General features: G+C 38.5%; 2 protein-coding genes across 2 annotated transcripts in view; one reads left to right on the forward strand and one right to left on the reverse strand.

The window, feature by feature from the left end:
- The first annotated feature begins 3214 nt into the window (after window positions 1-3214).
- LOC142312556 (uncharacterized) lies at window positions 3215-4653 on the forward strand. The gene is made up of 4 exons (XM_075351579.1): window positions 3215-3265; window positions 3412-3553; window positions 3648-3798; window positions 3933-4653. Exons 1-4 carry the CDS (start codon window positions 3215-3217, stop codon window positions 4651-4653), a joined length of 1065 nt encoding a protein of 354 aa, XP_075207694.1.
- A 7078-nt stretch (window positions 4654-11731) lies between these two features.
- Window positions 11732-12189, reverse strand: part of LOC142296196 (cyclin-dependent kinase inhibitor 2A-like) — a 34241-nt gene continuing 33783 nt past the window's right edge. The window contains exon 3 of the mRNA XM_075339503.1: window positions 11732-11815. The gene's annotated coding sequence lies outside the window, so the exon portion shown is untranslated. The remainder of the gene's footprint in view (window positions 11816-12189) is intronic.

The following is a 12189-nucleotide window of genomic DNA, read 5'->3' on the forward strand; positions in this document are numbered from 1 at the left end:
CATAATCCTTCACCCAGCCATCACTCAAGTGTGCAGATCAGTAAAATACAAACAAAATGGGATATATACAATGCTGAATATACTCGAATGGATAAACAGTGCCTATAGGTGCAAAGTGCTGATTATGAAACAAGAGCAGCATTTATAGGCTCCTGATACCCCTCCCAAATGTACCAAAAGCCAGATACAGACCATAGACCCTGCCCTGACTCATGGACATAATATACACTACAGTGAGGCTGAATAGACTTGAAACACTAAAAGATAATTGTTAGATATGGAGACTTTATCAGTTCACACAGACTAGTTGTTTTTTTTCCCCTTTTTTGTACCTTTTAACCTGGGTAACAAGTCTTAGGCGGGCTTTGCACACTACGATATCGCAGGTGTGATGTCGGTGGGGTCAAATCGAAAGTGCCGCACATCCGGCATCGCAGGCGATATCGTAGTGTGCAAATCCTTTTACATACAATTAACGAGCGCAAAAGCGTCATTATCGTATGACCGGTGTAAGGTCCGACATTCCCATAATTTTGCAGCCGCGATGGTACGATGTTGTTCCTCGTTCCAGCAGGCAGCACACATCGCTGTGTATGAAGCCACAGGAGCGAGGAACATCTCCTACCTGCGTCCCGGCCGGCTATGCGGAAGGAAGGAGGTGGGCGGGATGTTTACGTCCCGCTCATCTCTGCCCCTCTGCTTCTATTGGCTGCCTGCCGTGTGACGTCGCTGTGTCGCCGTACGACCCGCCCCCTTAGGAAGGAGGCGGGTCGCCGGCCAGAGCGACGTCGCAGGGCAGGTGAGTGCATGTGACGCTGCCGTAGCGATAATATTCGCTAGGGCAGCAATGATAAGATATCGCACCTGCAACGGGGGCGGGGACTATTGCTGCAGCGTCAGTAACACATTGTTACCGATGTCGCAGCGTGCAAAGCCCGCCTTAGTGTTTGTATGTTAAAACTTTATTTAGGTGTGTCTTTGTGTTCAAAACGCATCTGAGTTTTGGCAATGGAAAAGCATGTAAAAAGCGTTAAAAAAAAGCAGCAAAAACGCGGTAAATACGCATGCGTTTTTAGCAATATTTTGTGGTCAAAAGAAACTTTGGCAAAATCATTTATTGCAAGAGGATGCGTTTAGACGTGTATTGGATGACACAAAGTGCGGACACAGCCTTAGGCCGTGTGCACACTTTGCGTTGAGTTACTTACAGATCTAAACGCATCCTCTGGCAGAAGTTGTCTTTGTCAAATTTGGTGTTGACCACCGAAATGCTATAAATACGCTTGCATATTTACCGCGTTTTAGCCATGTTTTTACCTCGATTTACATGCTTTTTCAGTGCTTAAAGTCATATGCATTTTGACTATAAATACACTACTAAATAAAGTTTAAACATTCAAACACTGAAAAAAAACAGAAAAAAAATGATGAAAAATATAATGATTAAAATCATACAGAAAATTAATTATTTTATTAAAATGATAACTGTGTGCTAATATTTATGCATAAAATTACATTTATTTATTGATTTTCATAAATGTATTTGTCGGACTATGTGTGTGTGTGTAAAGGGACATATCATGCCATTAATATTTTGTCAAAAACGCAAGCATTTAATTGGTCCAAAAACCATGTTTTCTGCATCAAAAAAAGCATGTAAAACGCTAGATTTTTGAAGTAGAATGCGTTTTGCAACTTCTCATTGACTTCAATGTTAGCAAAACGCTGCCAAAATGGCAAAAACAATTGACATGCTGCTTCTTTAAACACTAAGTTTTTGCCAAATTTTCTGCAACTGAAACGCAGCGTTTTTAACACCATTGTGTGCACAAGAAATCACAATTTCCCATAGACTTTGCTTGAAAAGCAAAATGCATGCATTTTGGCATTAAAACGCTGCAGTTGAAAATGCTGCGGAAAGGCAAAAAAAAACGCAACATGTGCCCACGGTGCGTTTTTTCATGCTTTTCTGCAGCGTTTTCAACTGCACCTTTTTAGTGCCCAAATGGCTGCGTTTTGATTTCCCAGCAAAGTCTATGGGAAATAGGGTTTTCCTGTGCCCACCATGCATTTGAAAACGCTGCGTCAAATTTGCATATTTTTTGACAAAAACCATGCGTTTTAAAAAGCAGCATGTCAATTGTTTTTGCCATTTGAGGTGCATTTAGATAACATAGAAGTCAATGAGAAACAGGGAGTAACCAAGAAACATCAAAATTCCAGCGTTTTACCTGCTTTTTAGGTGCAGAAAACATGCGTTTTGGACTACTAAAACGCATGCTTTTTGCACATCAAAATAATGATTTCATATGTCCCTTTACACACACACATAGTCCGACAATTTATTTGAAGAAAATTATCATTTTATTGCTATATTTCCGTTTTTTATTAAATAACCGCTATAATTCTATTAAATCTTGCTATTTTCTTTTTTTTCATATTAATATTTATGTGCCCCTTTTTTTTCTCTTTTTTCATTTGATTTGACTGTTGTAACTTTATTTATCAGTGTCTTGATGTTCAAAACGCATGTGTCAAAAAGCATTTGAAAAAGCATGTAAAAAGCGCTAAAAACGCATCAAATACGCGGCAAATACGCATGCGTTTTCAGCGCTAAAGTTCTGCAAAAGGCAACATTGGCTAATTCAATTAAGGACAAAACGTGCATTTAGAACTGCAAGTAGGGAAAAGCAACGTGGACACATAGCCTTAGGCTATGTTCACACTTTGCGTTTTCACCTGCGTTTCCGCTGCTTTTAGAGTCAGTTTTGAACTGCAGCGTTTTTGTGCCCAAATGCATGCGTTTTGATTTTCCATTAAAGTCAATGAGAAATCTTGAATTCTTGTACACACTTTGCGTTTACAAACGCATGTCAAAATTTGCATAAGTTTGGTCAAAAACCATGCGTTCAGAAAAGGACCCTGTCAATTGTTTTTGCCTTTTTAGTTACGTTTTCATCACATTGAAGTCAATGAGAAACGTACTAAATGAACTTTTGTCAAAATTTCATCCGTCTCATATGCGTTTCATAGTCATATGAATTGCGTTTTGAACATCATGAACACAACTATGTAAATTCACCAATGACCACCCAAATAGTTAATTTTGCGTCACATCCGCTTAACAATAAATTGATCCATGTGCAAACAAGTTTGCTGCACAGATCCGAAACATTGTGTGGTTGCTCCATCAAAGCAGACTATAATATACAACATGACTTGGTATAAGCGCTTGAGATTGGATGTCTCCAAACTTATTAGTCTGGTAAGTTGTTTTATTTATTTATGATATTAAATGTGTAATCTCCTAAAATTGGAAGATTTTGATAATATACACGATATTATATTTATTTTTAAAATATCAAATAGAATAATATTATATTTATTTTTAAATTTTTTCGCTAACTTAAGGTTGAATCAATGCCATGTTTATGGGATCCCACGTCGCCTGAGTACATGCAAAAAAACAAACGTGACGAAAGCTGGTTATTGATCTGTCAAGAATTATATCCCCAATGGCATGAGGCAAATAAAAGCCTCCAAACTAAGATTGGTATGTGTTTAATTGCAATTTGAATCCTAATCTTCATTAAAGATGTTACATTTTAGCAAAAAAGTTTTAAATTAAATTTTCTTTAAATACATAGAAAATGATGTACGGAAGCGATGGAGATCAGTCCGTGACAGATTCAATAAAATCAGATTTGAACCTGGTAAAAGTGGATCCTCGCCAGTTAAACCAAATTTTATTTATTATAATGATTTGAAATTCTTAAGTTCTGGCCGCGTTTTAAGACCGTAAGTGTTATTTTTTTTCAAAATTTTATATATATTAAATGAAGAACAAAAACAAAAATTTAGAAAATACATTTTTTAGTAAAATGCACTAATTTAAAAAAAATATTATTTTTTTTTTTTAATACAAAATAAAGGACCGACGGAAATATCGCTCCGAAAAAGAACATGGATAGATCACAAGATAATATCAATCCTGCACAAATACAACCAGCCATTGAGGAAGAAATTAATACCGAACAAACACATCTGGAGTCTGATGTTGAAACCAGATCATTGGAACCATCTGTTTCCAATACAAATCAAGATCCCCAACCTGTGAGTTATCAGAAAGCAAAAGGAAAAAAAAAAAATATTCCAAGCAATAAAGAAATAAACCAAGATCAATTAACAAATCAAACTATTGAAATATTAAAAACAGCAACCCAAGATGATGAGTTTGACAATTTTGCCATTAGTGTCGCTTTTCGTTTAAGAAAATTACCTGAAAAAAAAAAAACCTCTGCATGTATGACTGCTATCTGTGGTTTATTGGCCTGTTTTGAGGATGAAGGTAAATTTCCAACAGGTGGTGAAATAGTTCATCTTTGTGAAAAAACATTTGAACAGAAAAACAACCCATTAGTTCTAACTCAGTCACAACCACATTTCCAAACAAACAAACAAAGAGTTGGTTTGTATTCTGAATGTCCGGATACATATTCTGCCCAAAATATACAACCTTATAACCCTATGAAACAAAGCAAAGAATATTCTCAATCTATTAGTGAGAATTATCACACAACTAATATTGTGAGAAATAGACCAAACGAACAAATGTCTGGTTTTTACACAAATGAATTATTTTCACAGCCATGATTTAGTCATTTTTGTTTTTATTTTTTTGCAAAATGGTTTTTTTCTCAAAACAAAAATTTAAAAAAAAAAAAAGCATGTGCAAAATGTAAATTTAATTATGATGTTAAAGCATTTTCATTTGAATTAAAGATAGGATGATTTTGGTTTAGTATTTTGCAAACAAAAATACATAAACCATACTTATTATTAATACAACAATGGAAAAAAAGTATACTCTTTGTTGGCTTTGCTTTTTCGTGCATTTGTTTGTTGATATTGAAAAAATAAATGTCATCCCTTTAAACAAAAAAACTTTTGAAACATTTAATTGTTATTTTGCGGTTCAGCACCAACTGCACGGTATTGCCAAGTTAAGGCACCAACCTCACTCATGAAATAATCTGTGAATTGATCTCTCACTGATACTCCTAAATTATTTAATCGACCAGATATTGAAGGACAAGGATGAAAGTTTAATGGTATTTCTTCCTCGTTAAATTCAAATCTGTATTTTCGCAAAAAATTATGTAGAACACAACAACTTTTAATAACAAAATCAACTGTTGATACATTTAATTGTATTGGGGTATGTAGAATTCGCCATTGGCTACTCATTATTCCAAATGTGCATTCTACATATCTCCTTGCCCGGCTCAATCTGTAATTGAATATGCGGCGGGGAACATCTAATCCTCGTCTTGGAAATGGACGTAGGAGATTTGGTAAAAGTGGAAAAGCTTCATCTGCCACAAAAACATAAGGGAAAGTAATTTCTGAGCCTGGTATTGGTGCAGGGGCAGGTATGATTTCAGAGTTATAAATTAATTGTATTCCGATTTGCGAATTTCGCAGTACACGTGAATCACCTGTACTTCCATGGGCACCCACATCAATTGCTATAAAATTATATTTAGAATCAGCAACTGCCATTAAATTTATCGAAAAAAATTTTTTATAATTAAAAAAATTAGAGCCAGAACGTGGAGGCTGCTGGATTCTGATGTGCTTGCCATCAATTGCTCCAATACAATTTGGAAAATTTGCTATATTAGAAAAATCATCAGCAATCTGGATTAAACTTTCTTCTGTAGGGGTAGGCATTACAATAGGTTGTAGGGTTTCCCATATTGCTTGACATGTTTCTTTAATTATTCCAGAAATTGTGCTTTTGCCAAGTCGGAATTGTAAATGTAGTGAAGAGAAATTTTCACCTGTAGCCAGGAATCTGTAATGTCAAATAATAATATTTTATTTTTTGCAAGATAAATATGTGATTAAATATTGTTATCAAATCAAATTTTTAGCAAAAATATATACCTCAAAGTAACAAGAAGTCTCTGTTCTGCAGATATTGCTTGACGCATATATGTGTCAGCGTGGGTAATTTTCGGTCTTAATAATGTCAGTAATTCATCAAAACCTTGTTGAGGGAGCCGGCAAAATGCTATGAATTTGTCATCAAATCTGAGTATAATAAGGTATATGAAATATTAATTAATTTTACTGTTCTAATTATGTTAAAAATTTAAGAGTAAAAAAAACAAAAAATATTAAAAAAAATAAAAAAAAAAATGAAAATATACTTTCGTAAATCCGCATATAAGAGAGCAAAATGCCCTTTGACATCACGATCCTGTAACAGGGGATGTACCCACATTCCTCTTGTCGTCTGCTGCTGTTGGTACTAAAATAAATATATTATGGGTTATATTTTAGAATTTAGGAAAAAATTATTTTAATAAATTAAAACAAATACCTGTAGGCTTCGTCTACGATTTAATAGCATCAAAATTAGTAATAAGCGATGCCTTTGCGACCTCCTTAAACGCAAATTCTGTAAAGTATTTGGCATATTCCAAACGAAGTAAAATAGCAGAGAAGCAGACTTTATGATCAAAGTCGGAAATGACATCAGTAGATCTCTATTTTGGCTTTTTTTTATTCTAAATAGACCCAAAACAACAATCAACTTTATTGCCAATAGTTAAGATGTGACAAACGCAGCAAGATTTTAGGTTCGGAAACGCAGGATAGTACATATATAAACGCTTGGTAAACGTAAGTTCTGAGCTTCGGAAACGTTAGGCAAACTGATGCGTTTAGGATGCATGTTGTGGCAAAAAGCCAAAAAGGCAAAAACATTATTGTTCTAAAACTTACGTTTTGAAACGCAAGTAGGACGACGCAAAGTGCGCACATAGCCTAATAGTTTTTCCAAACCCTGAATAACAGCTCTAATTATTTCTTCAATTATGTTGTTTGGATTATATTGGTTGTCATTCAGTTTTACTTTTTTTATGCAAAATAACGAACACATTGCCACGTAAAAATATATCAAACTTCAGGACGACAAAAAGACTGTAAATTAGGGAGAAGATTTAGGAGAAAATGCTCAGTAACTTGTTCCAGGAAAGTGTGAATCAGCAGTCCCTTGTAATTGCCCCTTGTGTTCAGAACCGCAGAGCCTCCACCTACTATCATAATGAGCAAAGTATACAGTTTACATGGACCGACGGCTCAACATGCCCGCCACTCGTAAGTGGAAGCCAACCGTCAGTCATTTCATAGCCTGTTTACACAAAGGGACCAAAGTAAACTGCTCAGTGAGCGATCGGCAGAAGATGGTTCAGTGCGCATATACAATAATCATGCTGTGTAAATGCCCCTTAAGATTACCTTGCTATTCTTTTCAGGACTTGTAGTTCTCTCTTAGCTCATGTCTAAAAGAATACTATTTTGTATAAATTTTTGTATGGTATAACACTGCCAAAATTATCCCCCCCCCCCACCAAAAAATAAAACAGAACAGACAGAAATTCTAAAAATATTTTTTCCCTTAATATAAAAGGGGTATTCTCATCTCCAAGATCCTATCCTAATAATAATAATATTAACAAATACCTCCAATTAGAAATGTAGTCTAGTTCCTCTGATTCACGATGTCAGTTACCTCATGTGCAGGGCATTGCAGGACCTTAGGTATTCACGGTTATGACCACTAGCAACTAACTCACTGTGACTATAATGTGGTCTTAACCATGTATCCCTTAAGTCTTGTAATGCCCTGCACCAGGTAAGTGACATAGTGAATCAGGAGAACTATACTACATTTCTAATTAGGCTATGTGCGCACAGTGCGTTTTTCGCGGCGTTTTTGCGCGTTTTTCGGGTGCATTTTTGGCCTCAAAACTGCATGACTTTGCTTCCCCAGCAAAGTCTATGAGTTTTCATTTTTGCTGTCCTCACACAACTGTTTTTTTAAACTTCGTTTTTGAGCTTAAAAAAAAAAATGGACATGTCAATTCTTTCCAGCGTTTTTCTGCGTTTTCCGCCCATGGAATGCATTGGAAAAACGCAGCAAAACGCAGAAATCATGATGCGTTTTTTCGACGCGGGTGCGTTTTTGTGCGTTTTTAGCGGCCAAAAACGCAGCGTCAAAAAAACGCAGCGTGCGCACATAGCCTTAGAGGTATTTGCTAATAATAATAATAGCAAATACCTCTAATTAGAAATGTATAGTTCTCCTCATTCACTATGTCACTTACCTGGTGCAGGGCATCACAGGACTTAAAGGATACATGGTTACGACCACATTATAGTCAGTTAGTTAGTTGCTAGTGGTCATAACCGTGAATACCTAAGGTCCTGCAATGCCCTGCACATGAGGTAACTGACATAGTGAATCAGAGGAACTAGACTACATTTCTAATTGGAGGTATTTGCTAATATTATTATTACTATTATTATTATTATTATTATTATTATTTTATTATTATAATAATACCTGCTACATATTAGGATAGGATCATAGAGTTGGAAATACCCATTTAACTACAAAAAATTTTTTTAATTTCTGATGGAATAGTCTCTTTAAATTGTATTGATGTCTTTTTTCTTTACTTTTTTTAGCAGTATGTTTGTATACATAGTACAGATGCTGTTTGCATTTTTGTACTGTTTTTTTTAATGGTGTCTTTTTGGAAAGGATTTATCCAGGGACTTTGAAGATAAAAAATATTAAGGAAAAAATGGCTGAAAAAGCACCATACCTTCAGCAAGCTATAATGAAAAAGAAAAAAAAAAGACACTGACCTATAACGTTTCCTTGTATGTAGATATTTTGTATAATTTATGGGTGCATTATAGGCTGGTAACAAGTGTCTGACTTTAAAGGTTTCCCACTAAACTCAATGGGTGCTTTACAATCAGATTTTCTATGGACACAAATGAATGACATCCATCAGTTGATAAAACAGTATTTGGCCATTATAAACCGTTGCTGTATACAATAACTGTCATATGAATGTAAAAAAAACTAATATAAAAGGAAAAAAGATTAGACAAAGCACAAAATACCCGTCTGCTTGTTTAAGGTCAATGGCCCCCTCGGGAGCTCAACTGATTCATGATATTCAGCGCTTCAAACAGAAGCCCCAATGGAGTCACTGATGGGTGATCGTGACAGTCCCCCCTCCCCCATCGCGGTGATTGTCCCCCCTCCCCCATCACGGTGATCCTCCCTTCGCCCCATCGCGGTGATTGTCCCCCCTCCCCCATCACAGTGATTGTCCCCTCCCCCCATCACGGTGATCCTCTCCTCTCCCCCATCGCGGTGACAGTCCCCCACTCCCCCATCGCGGTGACAGTCCCCTCTCCCCCATCACGGTGATCCTCCCTTCCCCCCATCGCGGTGATTGTCCCCCCTCCCCCATCACAGTGATTGTCCCCTCCCCCCATCACGGTGATCCTCTCCTCTCCCCCATCGCGGTGACAGTCCCCCACTCCCCCATCACGGTGATTGTCCCCTCCCCCCTCCCTCATCGCGGTGATCGACCCCCTCCCCCCATCACGGTGATCCTCCCCTCCCCCCATCGCGGTGACAGTCCCCCACTCCCCCATCACGGTGATTGTCCCCTCCCCCCATCACGGTGATCCTCCCCTCCCCCCATCGCGGTGACAGTCCCCCTCCCCCCATCGCAGTGACAGTCCCCCTCCCCCCATCGCAGTGATCGTTCCCCCATCGCAGTGATCGTCCCCCCACCCCGATGTACCCGGAGCCCGGACCTGCATTGCGGTTCTCCTCCGAGTATTCAGCTGATTGGGGTCGGTGCCATCCTGTAGCAGTCTGCGCGCGGGCTCCAGGTGCCCACCAGCCACGGCCCGTGACAGCTCATCCACCCTACCTGACATGATTGCCAGAGCGTGCAGCGGAAAGGGCAGGATTCCGTGCTGAGAGTACCCGCAGCCTGTGAGATCTCCGCTATTGGAGGTATCAGTGTAGCGTCACGCCGTCCTGCCTCTCCGGCCCCTTCTTACCCATGTCTTCGGGCAGAGCCAACTTTGTGTCTCCAAACTTCACAAAACCGCGGCTCCCTGCAGCTTCTCCGGCCTCCGAGTGTCACAATGGCGGGGGATGTCCCGCAGCTGCTGCAGAGCCCGGCTCCGGGGACACGTAATAAGGAGGCCAGATGGAGCGTTTGCTGAGTATTTGCAGCAGATTTGGGGGCTCATTGGGGTCAGTGTCATCTGTAGTAGCACCTATCATGCATAGGATCGTATGAGTCCTTCCAACAGGGACCCTATAATGAATGGGATCCTATGAGAGCTTACAACAGTGCCACAATAATTAATGGGATCCTATGTGCCCTCCAGTAGGGACCTAATTGTTGGGATCGTATAAAACCCCTCATCAGGGACCCTATAATTTATGGGATTGTATGAGACCCTCCAGCAGGGACCCTATAATGACTGAGATCTTATAAGATCTTATAACAGTGCCACAATAATGAATGGGATCGTATGAGATTCTCCAGCAGGGGCCTTATAATTAATGGGATCGTATGAGATTCTCCAGCAGGGGCCTTATAATTAATGGGATCGTATGAGATTCTCCAGCAAGGACCCTATAATTAATGGGATTGTATGAGACCCTCCAGCAGGGACCCTATAATGACTGAGATCTTATAAGATCTTATAACAGTGCCACAATAATGAATGGGATTGTATGAGACCCTCCAGCAGGGACCCTATAATGAGTGAGATGGAATGATATCCTACAACAGTGGCCCTATAATTAATGGAATCGTATGAAACTCTCCAGCAGGAGCCTTATAATGATGGGATAGTATGAGCCCCGTAGCAGGGACCCTATAGTTAATGGGATCGTATGAAATCCTCCAGCAGGGGCCCTATAATGAGCGAGATCGTATGAGATCTTACAACAGTGCCACAATAATTAATGGGACCGTATGAGACCCTCCAGCAGGGACCTTATAATTAATAACATCCTATAAGACCCCCAGCAGGGACCCTATAATTAATAACATCCTATAAGACCCCCAGCAGGGACCCTATAATTAATGAGATCCTATAAGACCCCCAGCAGGCACCCTATAATGTAGTGATGATCTCCATTCCTCTGATTGTCGCCATTGGGGGATTCGTACAATCTGTTATTCTCAGTGTGATCACAATACCGTGTGCGACTTATACAATATTCTGCTTTCAGTGGGATTATGTATCCTGATGTATGTAGAGCGCTGCGGAATATGTTAGCGCTATATAGAAATAAAGGTTTAATTATTTATTATTATTGTACAATAAAAAAAAGAGAAGATATGAGACCTGGAAACCGCAGCCACGGATCCGTCACCCCAGAGAACCGCACGGAAACGTCGGAATGCGGCATCACCTGCGCTAACAGAAACGCCAGTCTGGACGCTCACTGAGGGCGGGTATACTCCGTTTTTGCATGTTTATGTATTATTATTTATTTACATGCTATTTATTTTTATTTTTGAATTTTCTGACTAATCTATTTTACTGCAATTAAAAATAAAACTATAATGACACGTCTCACATGCAGTTTTTTATGCAGAATTTTATGCACATATTGAAGCATTTTTTTTAATTAGATAAATACAGAAGTAGAAGCGAAAATAAAAGAACAGTAGTTTCCAATGGAGATGTTTATTGTGAAGTCGCTGCATTGTCCCGAGCTTCATGTAATGAGAGAGTCCAATACACTCCTGGGGAACATCGCCCTGTGCAGAGAGGGTCTTCTGTTCTGTGAAAATGACTGTGTGAACCAGGTCTGATAATACACATGGAAACAGCAATGATATTGCAGGTAGTCGTGTGATAATGGATTCAGCAAATGCCTTGAAAACAGAACATTTGTAGCCTGAAAAAAAAGAAAGAAATATCAGCACAGACAGAATCACATATTCTATTTGTTCTTCTGCAGAATGGATCCTGGAAAGAAGCGACAATCGCAGATGTGCAGAACTACACGGCTCAGCCCCGACTGGGGAAAGGAAGGAGAAGTACAGCCAGAATTATTATTATTATTACTGTTATAATTAGTATTATTATTAGTTGTAGCAGATGTAAATTATTTTACATCCTGCATTCAGCATCTTTTGTTCATAACTACTTATTATTACGACCACTATTCCTTCGACTTTTAATACTACTACTACTAATAATAATAATAATTACTATTATTAATATAATTTATTAGTACCATCACTATTTCTTCAACTTTTACTGCTACTA

The sequence above is a fragment of the Anomaloglossus baeobatrachus genome, chromosome 1 (assembly GCF_048569485.1).
Source record: "Anomaloglossus baeobatrachus isolate aAnoBae1 chromosome 1, aAnoBae1.hap1, whole genome shotgun sequence".
In the NCBI taxonomy this organism is placed as follows: Eukaryota; Metazoa; Chordata; class Amphibia; order Anura; family Aromobatidae; genus Anomaloglossus; species Anomaloglossus baeobatrachus.